A 15,273-nucleotide genomic window follows, 5' to 3' on the forward strand; every position below is an offset into this window, starting at 1 on the left:
CGAAGGCCCGGACCTATACTGGTTAAACAGAAAAAAAAAGAAAAAAAGAGGACAAAGAAACACACGAGGTTCTAAAAGAAGAGAGACAACAAATAAAAAAATTCCGGTTTGCATTTAAAATTTAAAAGATGTGTGAAATCAAAGGGTCTGGCCCTTGGCCATACAAATAACACTAGGGACCGAAGAAAAATTATTAGTCATAAATGGTAAAAAAAAAAAATTCTTCTTAAATGGTATAATTTTTTAGGAATGATAAAAATATTTAATGTTTTTCTTCATTCATTTTACCACCGTTCAAATTCAAAGTAGAGAATGTAAGATACATGGCAGAAGGTAATCTTATTACAACGCATTGAAAAAAATAAAAGGTACAAACAAACATCAAAAAGTAAAACAAGTCTAGAAAGTCAAACCCGAACCTTTTAGTTCCTCATCAATGATCATGTCGATTTTGTTCTCCATTTCGGGAGTTAGATAATTTTTCCAGCCACCAACTTCTCCTTTGCGGAATAAGCTATTGTGATCGACGTTCGTCAGCGTTTTCCCTGTTCTGTTGACCTCCAAACCACTCAAGTTATCAACAGGGCCGGCTCAACATTGTTAGGAGCCGTAGCACAAAATATTTTTTTTACATTTAAGATTTATATACAGATAATGTCAGTGTCTTGCGGCTGAAAATTATTCTGGAAGTTGATGACAGCTTGGAGAGTGTTGTAGTAATACCAACATCCTTGGTACTTGCAGAGCTTAACTAGTGAATCTTCGTCTGTAGGAAGTGAAGAGATCAGTTTCTTCGTTTCTTCACTTACGTTGTCGTCTCTCACGTTCATATTAAGCTCCTTGTCACTTGTCAGCCATTAATTATATGCTTTGTTGCAATAATATGTATGTGTTTTTCTTTCTTTCTTTGGTTGTTGTCACACAAAAATATGTCGGCTCCAAATGCTGTAAACTGATCAGTTTTAAATAGTATTTCCTTTGCTTCAATCTAATTGTCGTTGTTGTAAGATAACTATATGTTTTATAATTTTAATGCAAAATCTATTGACAATATTCTCTAATTTTTTTATTGGAATAAATATGGTTAGGTTTACAGTTAATGATGATTTTATTTCAAAAATATGAAAAATTAAATGTTTTCTTAATCAGTGTGCATAAACCTAAAACGGAAGGAATACTAGGGTTGATAAAAATAGTACAAGATTAATTAAGAGCTTTTTACAGCTAAGCTCGAGTAAAAAAATAGGTTCAGGGAGCATCTCCAGCCGGCAAAATTCATTTTTCTAAATTGCAGATTATTATTATTGTTATTTTCTTATATTTTGTTTTAGGTAGTTAAATTTTAATTTTAACAACAGACTAAAACCATTATTAGTTACTTTATTAGTTGAGATCAGTGGCAGAGCCATCTGAGGGAGAGGGGGTCAACTGACCCCTATGAAATTGATAAAATATAAGTTGTACACTGAAATATATTGTTGTTATTGTGGCAAACTGGTTAAAAATATTTGGTTGACTCCTATGTTTTGAGTTCAAACTTCACATATATCTTTTTTTTACCTAAAATAAATCCATTATGACCCTATAAAATGCAACCCTAGCTCCGCCATTGGTTGAGATGCTGAACATGTTGGAAATGCTAGGAATCTGATGAACATTTTAGTTTTAGAAAAAATATTATAAGCTAAGGTTTTGGGTTCTTGTCACGTGAAACAACGTCTAATCAGTGATCAGGTAATTAGTGAGTTTTCATTAAAAACCAGTTTATTACTCCCTTTGTTTCAGTTTAATTATCGTTGTTGAATAAAATTTTTGTTTCAAATTCGTTTTAAAATTTATTAACAATACTCATATGTTTAGGTGTATAGGTAATGATGTTTTTATTTTGAAAATACGCAAAAATTTAAATATTTTTTTAATATGTGTGCGTAAACCTAAAACGACAATTAAAATGAAACGGAACAGTTGTATTTATAATAAAAATAAAATTTCCTCTTAGATATTATTAGTTGATCATGCAATTAGTGGGTTGCTGATCAGGCAATTAGTGGGTTGTTTACTAGTTGTATTTATAATAAGAATAAATTTTCCTTAAAATTAATAAATTTTTCTCGTAGCCCACTAATTGCCTAATCATTAGTTATATACTAGTAATATCTACAAGGAAATTTTTTTCATTAATAAAATCTTCTCTCAACAACCCACTAATTTCCTGATCATTAGTTGTTGGAGGTGACAAAAATCGAAAACCCTAGCTTATAAATAAATTTTCCTTAAAATTAACCAGGTAATAAGAGATTCACCAGGTAACCCCTGCAAGTAACAACAACCAAAATAAATTTTCTTCGTAGATATTACTAGTTGTATTTATAATATAAAAAAATTTACTTGGACCTCCAGTTTAATTACAGTGATTACTAGTTATATACCATCAGCTTCGGATGCCAGAGGTCCCAAATTCGATTCCGGGTCTCGTGGAAGGCCGTAGCCATATAATAAACTGTGTACGCATGTTACGCTGTATTCGATGAAGAACAATATATGCTTTGATAGTTGACAAGAAAGACAGATAAATAAACACTTCATCCTGTTTGCTTAATATTTTCTTTTTGGTAATTCGTCATACGAAAATCCAGACGATCAAAGCTAAACAAGAACTAGCAAAACCATCGAACCCGTCAGTTCAAATCTGCATTTTCTTTCAGGTTTGTTTTACCATCACAAACAAACACAAAGAAAATGAGCCTAATTGCACGCAACATTTGCCAAAAGGATACCCTTGTCATACTTTTTTTTTTTATCGAGCTAGTATTTTGGGTAGGAGACGAGACAAAATAAATCCCAACACTGAACCACGACCAAAAGTTATAAGCTATATGTACAGCACCAAAAAATCTAGAGAGTTATTCTGTTTTTGTTTTCCCCATTCTTTTGCTCCTTGAGAACTTTTGATTCACTATGTCATGTGGGTCTTTCTGATGAGACCCCTAATGTAAAGTAGACCGCGGATCAGGGACTGTTTTTTGTCTGACTGATTCTATTTAACGCGGAACTCAAGTCTGAAACGATTCAAGTTCTGAGTGAACATGTCTCTGTTCTTCGGATCCAATCCCCGCGATATGTCTGTCATAAGACTGTCAAAGCAAGCAGAGAGTCGCTGGTGTTGATCCACTGGCTGCACCATTAAAAATAATGGCTCAAGATTTCGACAATACTTGGGTAAAAATGGTAAATAATAGAGAGTTTTGGATCATCACCTGTGAGGAGAGGATCTTAGCTTTCAGATCAGAGAAGATCTGGTGAGACAGCAGTTGTAATGAGTTAGACAAATGAACAAAGGCTCACTTCGGAAAAATACAAATTACACATACCTGCTCATTTATAAGAATCAAGCTTAGTATCGGCCTGCTGAGACTCCATTGATTGCCACAATCCTCTAACAAAACTATTTCAAAGAGCGTCTTCAATATCTGCTTGTAATAGAAACCCCGTTTAGACAAAAAGTGTATTAAACGTGTTGCATCTATGCTAAAGAGAGATAAGAGGAGTTACCTCGGGAAACAAACTAGGGCAGTCTGCAATGTGCTGTGCAAAACGAATAGCAGCGGGAGAATTTGGTGCCTCACCCATTGTGATGTTGTTGAAATAATATGTAGCAAGGTTGTCTACAGCTATTGCACACTGAAACGATGATATATATATATATATATCAGTGCTTAAGAAGAGACATTGTGCAACATGATAAACGGGTCTTAACATTTTTTTTTTACACATTTCTCACCTGTGATGAAATACTTGTGTCCAAACCCTTGAGTCCAGATTCAAGGGAACCTACGAGATGCATAAAAGTGGCAGTATCCAGTTGCAATATAAAGGTAATATAACTGCCACACAAGACCTCGACGAATCCAAAGTATGCCTTTGTAAGCTGAAAGATGAAAAAAATACGATAAGATTTGAGTTTACAGTGCACTGAAAAGGTAATGCAAAAAATATCAAGAGTGAAAGCCAAAAAAATTCGATGCGTTTGGATCACTAAAATTGATTACTGAAAGCATACCTTGCGATATGTTAATATATCTGCCAAGGGTATTGATAAGGTCATCTTCAATGCGATATCAAGTGCATCCGCAAGAGCTGGATCGCCATAGAGTTCAAACACACCGAAGTTGCAATAATTTCCCGAAAGCGCTGCCCATAAGATGATTATCAAGTATCAGAACATAATAAACTAAAGCAACAAACAAGAAAAGACTGATTCTCTTTGGTTCTATAACGTCGAAATCATGTTCTAACCTCTTGACAGAATTGTCAGTGAAACCCAGAACCCCTTGTATTTGAAGGCATATATATCCGCAACATTTGGAAGGGACAAGATCCTTGAACCATAAGCCACAATCAATTTACTGACTTCCCGGAAAAGCAGGATGCCATTTGGGGAAGAAGAATCAAAAGTAAGGCGCTGGTTTTTGTTATGCACAAACTCAGCCATGAACTTCAACAACGGGGTCGTAACCTACATCAACAATCCAAGAAGAGAAGCTGAGAGAAAGAAGGCACCACTATTCAAATAAATAATGGCAGAAAGCGTAAATTCACTGACGTGTTAAATCAGATATAAGGACTCAGGTTATTACTAGGACAGTGACCTTTAATACAACCCAATAGAGTATAATGTAAAACTAAATACCTCTGGTGTGTCGAACCAATTTGAGATCCCTCTCAAAAGAAGTGGCATGTGTGCAGGATAGAGCCAGTCAAACAAAAGACCATAACTTCTCTTGCTGAGATCAAAAAGAGAAAGCTTAAATAATCATAAGATTGCAAAATGTTTATGGATGTCAAAGTAACTAGATGAAGTCAATACCTGCTACTAGCCATTGAAATTCCTCTTAAACTCTTCATCAATCCGATCAGAGCAAACTTCACAGTATCAGTGCGAAACATCGAATCTGGTGTTGATTCCAGGGTGCGGAAAACCTATCATGATTGAATTTAATAGTAGTTTACTGGCTTATTACAGCAACTTGAACTATATACAAGAACAGAGATTCCATTACACCACAATAATTAGGATATTGAGCTACGCATACAACAGAAAATACATAACCACTTTGCGATGCGAATATATGCCAATAAGATATCATAAGATATTAGGATGTAGATCAACCCTGTAATCCATGTATCAAACTATGCCTAGAATTGAGAAAGGGTGACCATTATGCATTTTCAATGCAAAGTTCACCATGACCATGTCTTCCTTATGCTTCGCCTGGGTTACTTAGTAAGAAGAAACACAAACTTTTTTTCATTCCTTCTTCCATAAAAAAGACATGCAACCCTATCATTATAATCAGAGAACAGTATGCAGGGCAGATACGTACAGAATCACTATTGTAAATGAAAGCTGCAGAGATAAGATGCTGAAAGAAAATGGAGACTAACCTGCATAAGTGGTTCCATCGACGTCTTGAACTTTATTGAGCTATCCTCCATGAAAATCAACCAGCCAACCGTGTAGTAAAACGTTGTTCTGCTGCGCGAGCATCTATACTCTTCTAAGAATGGAAACTGCTCTCTCTGGAATATGGCAATTTACATACTGAGATTATTGCTGGTGATACATTACATGATGTCCATAAGAGAAGAGTACTTGGAGAAGAATTACAGTGTGATTAGAAATAATAAAGTTCACCGTCTCCAGCTTCAAAAGCAGCTTCCCGGTCATATATCTTCAAGCGAAAACCAAAACAAAAAAGTTCAATACGGAAATGCATATGAGCTAATATAACATCAATTTGAACAGGTTGTAACGGATTTACCCAGATGCCAACTCATGAAACAAACTTAGCGTGTGACCAATGACTTCTTCACTCTAAAGAAACAAAAGACAGATCGTTTTGAGAATATATGGTTTTGATGCTCCGAGCGGCATGTCAGAAACGGTAAAGAACACAAGATTACCTGTGTATAACATTTTAAGTTCGTAGCAATCTTGCAAACAATAACGTTCAACAGCATAAGATGATCATCGAGTCCACGAAGGTCTTTCAATCTGGCATACAATTGCTGCAACAGAATGGTAGTATCAGGAATAGACATGAAACAAAAAAAGTATATAAAAAGGAAACAAGTTTGCATTTACTTTTGATGAATGCATGGCCTGATCACCAACGTAAGACTTTCGGAAATTCTGGAAGAATGTAAGAATCGCACGCTCAAGCCTTTGTTTACTTATTTCACCATATCGCTGCAGAAAGAATGTGTTATTTGAGTACTTTACAGATGATATAAAAGTTGCGAATTCAACTGGGAGAAAAGAAAATAAATCACGTGAAGCACAGCCGCACAGGGTTGTTAGGAACGTTAACATAACATACAGTTCACTCATAATATTAATATCAAAAACGTTTAATGAGATCACTACTATATATTCATATATGTGGTTAACTGGTTATACAGGATTATGAACATAAGCTAGGCTTACTGATTTACCAGCCGTATGTATTCATGGTGAGTTTTAAAAAAAAAAACGCTGATAAACACAAATATTGACGAACATCAAGTAGCAGAACAACCTTTAGGTAACTCATATCTTCGTGTTTAAATCCAATTTTCACCAAATTATAGAACTATGCAATCCAACGAGATTATCTACAAGTATTTTGTTTTTAATTAATCGCAAGCAGATGTCATACCTGTATGTGTAGTCCACTGTCCATGACATCTATTAGCCGCAAAACACGAGAAGAGAGTTCGGCATCAAGCACCTCTTGCGTCTCCATACTGCACCATACATTTAATTTCCAATGTTCATATATTGTTTTGTTCCTCAAACAGAGCTAAGCGCAAAATATATATATATATATATATAATAAAATATTGGATAGCAACTTACCTACAGCCGCTGCACTGCTTGATTTTAACAATAGCAGCAACAATATGAACAACCCATGACAATTTTGCTTCAATAAGTGCCAGTTCAGAATTGTCAGCAAACTGAAGTTTCCCTCTTTCCTGTTACACGATCACTCAGCTCAAGCGTTTAGGACACAAAAAACATCGACAGAACAGTAATAAGCTCTACACATAAGAACATTGGCTTTTACCGTATACGATTGCAGAAGCGGCTCCATTGTGTTTATTATATACATGCCAATTCTTTCATACTGCACGATAAGAACCTCAGTTGCAGTTCAATTGTATTAAGATTCAGCATTATCCAACAAACTATGTTAACGAAACAAGGGTGTCGTATGCAACGCAAATCAAGTAAAGGGATAACCTGAAATCTGCACAGGTATGGAAAGCAATCCAGCTCATCCTGCAGAACTTCAACTTTATCCAAAGGATGCTCAGTAGGATCATCGGGGACATTAGCCTGGAAAGAGGAAAACAGCAACATATCAAAGAAAAAATACAATTTAGCATGGGGAATCTACCAAAATCAGCGGTGTTATATACCTGCACAGAATCGAATCTGGATATGATAAACCCCTCTGTAATTTTAGGTACAAATTCATCGAGTAGACTTGGTGAATCACCCTTCAAGTATGACACAGATGCTACTAATCTGGACCACATTCCAAGGAGGTGGTACACGCTGCTGCTGGCCCACTGTAAGAAAAAAAACTATTTATGGATTTTGCAAAACTAAGAATAAATTTGAATTGAATGGCTATGGCATTCGCTAATATAAACTGAATTGCTTTGAGCTGAATTGCCATGATTATCGCTAATATAAAGCATCTGTAATTTGATTGCTATGGCATTCGCTGATATAAATTGCGAAAATTTACCTGCCATGACTGGAGAGATTTTAGTGTAAACTCTGCCAACAACTGTATCCAGTCACCGTACCCGTCCATCTTCACAAGCTCCGAAAGCTGCAGAGTGCAGATAGATTCATACATAAGGTTACATAAGATCTGAATTTATCAGCCATATAAACCAATAAAGCATGTCCAAATTATAACCACCAAATAATTACAGTGATGCCGCACAACAAATTACAATTACATGCTGGCATTATCATCTTGTTATATACAATTACTAAGGAGAGTCTAGAGAGAAATCAATGCAATACGAAGCACCAGAATATACAAATCAAGCGCCCAGTCTATGATTGTCAACTACCATTTAGGCAAGAGATCCCAAGGAAGAACATCGTTGAAGAGAATAAAACTATATTAGAATATATTACTGATTTATAAAGAACATATAGCATCGGTATAGTGAAGACCGTCCAACTGTGACAAATAGCAAATAAAATTCTAGCTATGACGCAAATAAAATTATACAAACAGTAATGCGTGAATTAGAAAAGAATTTAGTTGACTTTTACCTGATAATTCAACCTAAAACGCCCAAGTAGACGGCAGAACACATGGTAGTTATCATGATCAGCAAGGCCTAATTCAACAAAGTAATTTGTGTTGACGAAGGTAAGGGACCGGGATCAGGGAGATAATATACGAAGAAGTAAGATCAGGTTAGGTATCAAATATCCATTAAAACACAATATCAACAACACACGTACAGTACAATGTTAACAGACTACATAACTGAGAGGCTCGAACTTCAGTCATGAAGGGTTATAAAATTGTAAATGACACAGTTGCATACAATGCAACACCTTAAGCTTAAGTTTTTACAGTCGGACAGAAAAATTCCATAGTCATACATCAAACATACCTTTTCCTGTTTGAAGAATTTCTTTGGTTCCTGTCATCAAATGGGCTAAAAATTTAGAGCGGGTAGCATCATCTGTGAACATAGAGCGTCTTACAGAAGCCAATCGCACCAAGCACTCAAGTGCCTAGAAGTTAAAACAGAGGAACATTAACAAATAGCAAATTTGAGTCATTTAAAGCTACCTAGTACCTACTGTGTGCTACTGTATCAGTGATATTACTGAATTTGAAACACCTGTCCACACAATACGAGTGGATAGAAATGAACTGAAGATAATTTTCCTTTGATGCAAAACATGCCTATATGCTTCTTCTCATCAAGAACTGAAAAAATATAGACATACCTCTTTCGAAAGAGGTGAGTCTGTACTACCATAATAATCGAAAAATATCTGCAGCGTGGAGGGATCCTCCAATACTGACCTCCAGGACGTTGGTATCTACAAATTATCGGTAACACAAGAAGTTATAACATCACGAAAATCGAGTACCACATAAACATAGGCACTAAGCAATCACAAACAGGATGAATATAACACGATATTAAAGTTCTACCTGAACTGTGCCAACCTCTTCTGTGCTTTCATCGATTGAAGTTCCAACAAAATCAAACGATACACACCTCAGCGCAAGGGAAAGTGCCAATTCTTGTAAACGTCCGGCAGCTGATTAAAAAACATAACGTCTGACTCATTACTAATGAACTAACAGGAAAAAGAAAATGAAATTCCCATGCTATGCCTAGACCAAAACATTCCATTAGCATATATTTTCAAGATGGCATTTACAACTCAAAGGTGGCATGAGGGGATATAATGAAAAGCCTGACAAAGATGACTCATCCAACAGTTAGAATTTCCAGAGGTGGTATCCATTAATATACAGCCAGTAAAATTCACACATGCGCAACCAACAATCTAGGTTGATGGCATCAATGCATAAGATGAAGTTCATAATATTACCATTACTTTTCAGATAGCTTAATGAGGTCAAAGCTATTTGGAATATTTGAAATAAGGATTGATCCCTGAAGTTGCATGCAACCCTCCGGTGACGTGTAGAAGGCAGTCCTGGATTAGGCTATAAGAATTGAACAAAAGAAGATGGAGAAATGTCAATAAGTATTTCACAAAAGTAAATAAATGGACAATATTTTGTGACCCATTCAATATCTAATATAATGCACGTTGTAACATATACCTGTCTAACAAAAACCACCATTTGAAATCTTTAAGAAGTGCATTTGAAATATACTTTAAGGAATGGTGGAAACAGACAGTATAGTTATATTGAGCACAACACTCTTACTGTATCTGTAACAGGCCGATACTTTACATCGCATGGAAACAAAAGAAGGCAACTCAAAACTAATATGAATCTGAAGCAATGAGCAATCCATGTCAAGAAACACAAACTCTACAGTGAGTAATTTCAGCCTTTGTTAAGATATTTATACACCATTAACCACTAACCTGATTCATTTCTTGCACAAGTTGATCCAAAATTCTTAAGCCGATAGCATAGTGATCCGCGGAACCCTATTCAAACAAAATTTATGAAAGACCATACTCAGCAAGCTCTTGTTAAAAAAATCTGAAAGTTCTACAAAAGTAACATCCACATGGGTTTCTGCAATCCACAGAGCACTAAGAAATAAAGATAATACAGTAACCAAACACCCACGAAGATGCACCACCTGTTCCAAGAAGTTTGTAGATTCCTTCACCACATCCCTGAATCTCTCACCATCTAACCATCCAAGCTTTGTGAGCCGGCAAAGCAGTTGAATGAGCGAAGCAATAACAAATGGTTGCATCTCCGGTCCTCTTGTAGCCAGATAGTTCACTATATAAGCTCCTAAACAAAACCAACAGAACACCAGAAACAAGTAAGTTATGAAATCCCAGAAAAGAGATATCTAGTCATTTAGTTTGAAGGACTGGATAAGAAGTTTACTGATATCAAGGCGAAGATTCAGCGGAAGGGAATGATCCGTCACTTGCTTCAACAAACTCGAGCTGGCGAGCATTAAGGAATAAGGTTGTGATGAATTGTCGAGAATGTATTGACATTGCGGTATATAATCCTTATTCACGGAAAAGCATCTGAGACTATTTTCAGCGTGAGCCCTCTCAGCTGTATCCTGTGAGTTGTATAATCTCTCGCATAATGCCTCAAGTTGCGCCAAGCTCTCCATTGGTAACGAAGCAGAATCTGACCAACAAGGTAGAAAAAGAACAGATACCACTACCGTTTTAACAAGAATATTTATATAAGATTTTAGTTTATTACAGAGTATCCTGATTTATGAAGTATTCAGTGGCAGCAAAGCAGTGAATGAATCATTACAATAAACAATGAATCATTACAATAACAATGAATCAAACAAGCTTCAGGAGAAAAATCAAATGACACAGCTCCACAATCCTTAAGAAAACGAAATACCAAGATCCAAACAAAGATGGAACAACATTAACAAATGAAAAAAAATTGCGCTAGTAAGTTGACCATGTACAAATTATTCAGTGAGCTACCAGTATACATCACTTAGATGTCATACAAAATAGAGAGAAAGAGAGAGAGAGAGAGAATACACAAGTAGTGATAGAAAAAAAATGATAGCCTAATGGCAGAGTCAAGTTCCTAACTCTGGATGATGGAAGGAAAAGTATTGAAGCTGTGTATCACCTAACTCCAGCTCAGTACCGGGGTTGATTCTGTTTAAAACGTCAAAAATCAAACTTCAGTTGCCACACAAGCCACACAAAACGCCATACATAAGAGTGAAAGCTACAACTCTATATGAGACGCAAGCCACACACGATCGAATACCGCTATAAGTTTAGCACATGACTTGACCATATCATTCCGCCACAGCTACATCCTAGGGACTCGTACGGAAAGTGTATTGATGAAACGTTAAACGAAATCATATGCTACGCTAAATCTTCATAGACATTTCGATACAATGCAAGAACACGATTAAAGAAACGGCTACAGTGAGGAAATGAGCTACATAGAAAACCTAGATTTCGTATTTTCAATCACATCCTAACCACTATAAGTAAACACTACACGAATACGATTCATCATCGATCTTCATCACTTCACGAAGCACGCGATTGAGGAAAATAAACCATCGAGCAAATAAAAAACTCGGAAAACAACGATGTGAGAAAACAAACTTCGCCTCACCAGAGATTGAGCTGGTAGCCACTCCGATTACGTTAATCGGCAAGTTTTTCCGGCGAACTGGAACCTCGATCAGCGAAGCGTCGTCGGTAACAGCGAGAACGAAGAAGAGACGTGCAGTCTGATCAGGCGAGTGTGTAACTTCCTTTTTTGGTTTTATAGAGAGACTCGCTCATCTCTATCTCGGCTCGTGTTTTAATATGGGCCAAACCCTAATTTAATGGGCCTGCCTAGGCCCATAAATATGACGGGCTTGGCAGTATCTCTAACTGGCCAAATTAACGCGAAGGCGGCCGCTGAAATTCTAGCGGTCAACAAAACAAATAAGCAATTAATATATGTTTGACCAAGTTAAATTGTATAATCTGCTCAAGTTTTCTTCATCAACTTCTAATCTACCCCCACCAAACTACAATCGTCTAGGCATTGTCAAACATGATTCTTCTCACCTTAAATATGATTACTAACGATTATAATACATTTTTGAATGATGTGATGTCAGCCTAAGAGAATTCAATTACGACTGGTTAAACAAATAAATTCTTGGTCAATTTTTTCATAACATTTTCGTTACACGGAAACGTTACAAGGATATTTTGTTTTAAGCATAAATTAGGTACTTATGATGTTTTTGTAGTCACTAATTTTTTTTTATAAAAAATATCTCGAGTGTAGATGGTTGTATGACTATTACGGCTTAACGCTTTTTGACTGAATTGGCGTCTTGTATATTAAGTCTTGAACGTTTCTTTGAAAATTTTCCTCTTTCTTTCATGTTCATTTGTGAACTTTTTATGAGTTATTAGTAACGTCTGAGCTGAGCTAGCTTCTCGTATCAAATCTTTAGTAGGCTTGAATCCACCATCACATATTTTTTATCTTTGCTTTTTTAGTTATAACGCAAAATTATAACATATCTAACGTACACTGGCAACCTAAAAAACTAAATGATTGTGATCTGTAATCGAATAGTTGATATTGTATAAGGTTGATACAGTGATTGACAACCTAGAATTAGATGATTTTGATATATAAGGTTGATATAATGGTCCAACTATTCGTATTTGTTCATTACTATATTGGAGTTATCTTGAGTAGACGTAACATGTAAAAACAGTTGCCATTTATATGTAATTTAAAATTTTAACAAAAAGTTGATATATAAATTAAGAAAAATACAAACCCGTAAGAATATACCTTCTTGAATTAGATCTAAAAAGGATAACAAACATTTTGCAACCAGGCGATGATCACATTATTTAGAAAAATGCGTATAAAAACTTGAAAATTATTTGAAAAAAGGTTTGATAGTGGCGACGACCTTCTTGAATTGGTCGAGAAACGACGAGTACGACACCGTCCCATCGTTCCCAGCGAGAACTCTATATTTATCCTTCCTCGTGAAGTTAGTACACTCAAACCCTAACGTAGCCGCCAAGATTCTCTGCACATAATTAGCCACGTCATACGGACTCTTCCCTGATGAACAAGTTGCCTCCACTTCGAGCTGGTTCAAGAACGTCACCTCGTAAACCGGTCTAGGGTTCATGAAAAAGAAGATGGGGTCAAAAGCCTTCCAGCCTCTAGCGGTAGTCGCATGAAAGAACCCAACTCTATAGTTCATCGCCACGGGAACGATCTTATCAGTTAACTCCGCGAAAAGCGCGCTAAATCTCAGCAGAAACGGTTCACGGCAAGTGGTTCCCTCGGGATATACCACCAAATCCCCGTTAGATAACTCTTTCTTTATAATCTCGGCGTCTACATCTCGAGCTCGAGTTAGACGAAACGTTGGAATCGGAGATAATATTTCAGATAAGCGAGAAACGGAGTAGGTAACGGCTGGGATGCTACGGCCGAGCACATAGGATAATATGACTGGATCCATTACGGTTCTATGAGTGCATACGAATAGTACGCCTTGGTTTCCAGCGGATGCTGGTGCTGGAGGCTTTCCTTTTACGATGAACCGAATGTTGAATATGCGTGAGACATAAGGTATGGCCCATAACGGGAGCATGGACCCGATGAAGAGACGAACCACGGCTAGGATTATTCCGAAAGGGATCCAGAGAAGGATGAGGAGTGCGGTGGCTGGTGTCGGTAGCTTCACCAAACGTCCATCGTGGAATATGACTGGTAACAGCTGCACATGCAAACGCTGGACGTTGTAGTTCGATGGAACGGGTGCGTGAACTTGCTCCTATATATACACAAAGATATACGATCATTAGAATGAGCGTTGGTATGAAAAAATGTCTGTTAGTTTAAAATATTTCAGGTCCATATTAGAAAATAAGAAAGGGGATTTAATTTTGATAAAACATGGTCTATATCTTATCTTTAGTGAAAGTACGTAATCAAAACTTGCTTTTTAGAAATGAAGAAAATCAAATATGCAACAAAATAATTAAAAAAAAATTATTTAAATATCATATTATTAAAATAATTTCGATTTCTACCTAATTAGCATGTATGAGTTTTTTTTAAAAAAAAAAATTGATTTTTGTTCCATTTTTTTAAAGTGACTGTAACATTTTCTTAAATCAAATTACAATTCACTCAATATTATAACGTTTTTCTTTTCGTAATTCTTACCTCACATAACGATAGGAAAGTTTGAGAGCCCGAGATAATCGGTCGTCCAAGACCTAGTTGAGGTCTTCGATCTTCAAACAAGTTAGCCACACTGTTGAAAATGGATCTATCGACATCAGATTCCTGAATAAAACCGGTGGCATAACCGAAACGGTTGATGATTATCTCTGTACCGATGACCTCATCGGCTCTAAGATGGTCTTTAGCGAATCTCTCCACCATAACTCGTGGCATTCTTGTGACAACGACTCTCTTCTCGCACGAACCAAACGCACTCCAAGCATCCATGCTTATATCATCCATGTAGAATTTGGGAAGAACGGCTCGAGCCACTGATTCTATCTCCGATTCGCGCAAACTAGCCGTTGCAACGAAGATCACCAGCTTAAGGCTACAGTTTCTGTAGCCCAAAACGTCAAGGAGTGCTATGATAGGCCATAGAAACAGCAGAAGTGTGTAACGAATTAATCCTGATGCCTCGAAAGCCATGAGCATGAAGTAAGCGAAAGGTTTTGGGGTTTTCAATAGAGTTCCTTCGAGCTCCGACACGACTGAATACGATGTTGTCGTTGATGACTCCATCACCACTTAATTGTTTCTTTGGGTTTCGGTTTGTTTGGTTATGAAAATTATTTGATCATATAGTTAGTTTTTATATGGTTTGAATTAACTTGTCTCTAATGCAATATCACACGGCAGTTTATCAGTTTCGCAACCACTTTTATTTTGTTTTGTTTTGTTGAACGCATTATTTTATTTGTCGTTGATCAATAAATATATATACGTGGAT

At 36.4% G+C, this 15,273-nt stretch overlaps 2 protein-coding genes across 5 annotated transcripts; both read right to left on the reverse strand.

Annotated features, from left to right (window-relative positions):
* Nucleotides 1–2,658: 2,658 nt before the first annotated feature.
* LOC106432229 (exportin-7) lies at nt 2,659–12,003 on the reverse strand. 4 transcript variants are annotated; one of them, XM_013873078.3, is made up of 30 exons: nt 11,889–11,989; nt 11,342–11,410; nt 10,650–10,907; nt 10,390–10,550; nt 10,166–10,231; nt 9,656–9,773; nt 9,249–9,358; nt 9,038–9,133; nt 8,695–8,818; nt 8,345–8,412; nt 7,800–7,886; nt 7,465–7,617; nt 7,286–7,381; nt 7,110–7,169; nt 6,899–7,017; nt 6,699–6,786; nt 6,146–6,250; nt 5,965–6,069; nt 5,823–5,875; nt 5,669–5,732; nt 5,446–5,580; nt 4,868–4,980; nt 4,691–4,784; nt 4,297–4,516; nt 4,061–4,191; nt 3,782–3,928; nt 3,553–3,681; nt 3,372–3,470; nt 3,258–3,296; nt 2,659–3,175 (listed from the first exon to the last, which is right to left on the reverse strand). In XM_013873078.3, exons 3-30 carry the CDS (start codon nt 10,888–10,890, stop codon nt 3,038–3,040), a joined length of 3,159 nt encoding a protein of 1,052 aa, XP_013728532.1. In that variant the 5' UTR covers nt 10,891–10,907; nt 11,342–11,410; nt 11,889–11,989; the 3' UTR covers nt 2,659–3,037. The 4 variants fall into 4 exon arrangements, with proteins under 4 accessions (XP_013728532.1, XP_013728533.1, XP_048623201.1 ...); XM_013873079.3 differs by lacking the exon at nt 11,342–11,410 and having other exon boundaries at nt 11,889–12,003; XM_048767244.1 differs by lacking the exon at nt 11,889–11,989 and having other exon boundaries at nt 11,288–11,410.
* On the reverse strand, nt 11,103–15,273 carry LOC106432203 (glycerol-3-phosphate acyltransferase 7-like). The gene is made up of 3 exons (XM_013873052.3): nt 14,484–15,273; nt 11,889–14,088; nt 11,103–11,410 (listed from the first exon to the last, which is right to left on the reverse strand). The coding sequence occupies exons 1-2, from the start codon at nt 15,063–15,065 to the stop codon at nt 13,174–13,176; spliced, it is 1,497 nt and encodes a 498-aa protein (XP_013728506.2). The 5' UTR covers nt 15,066–15,273; the 3' UTR covers nt 11,103–11,410; nt 11,889–13,173.

The sequence above is a fragment of the Brassica napus genome, chromosome C9 (assembly GCF_020379485.1).
Source record: "Brassica napus cultivar Da-Ae chromosome C9, Da-Ae, whole genome shotgun sequence".
NCBI lineage: Eukaryota > Viridiplantae > Streptophyta > Magnoliopsida > Brassicales > Brassicaceae > Brassica > Brassica napus.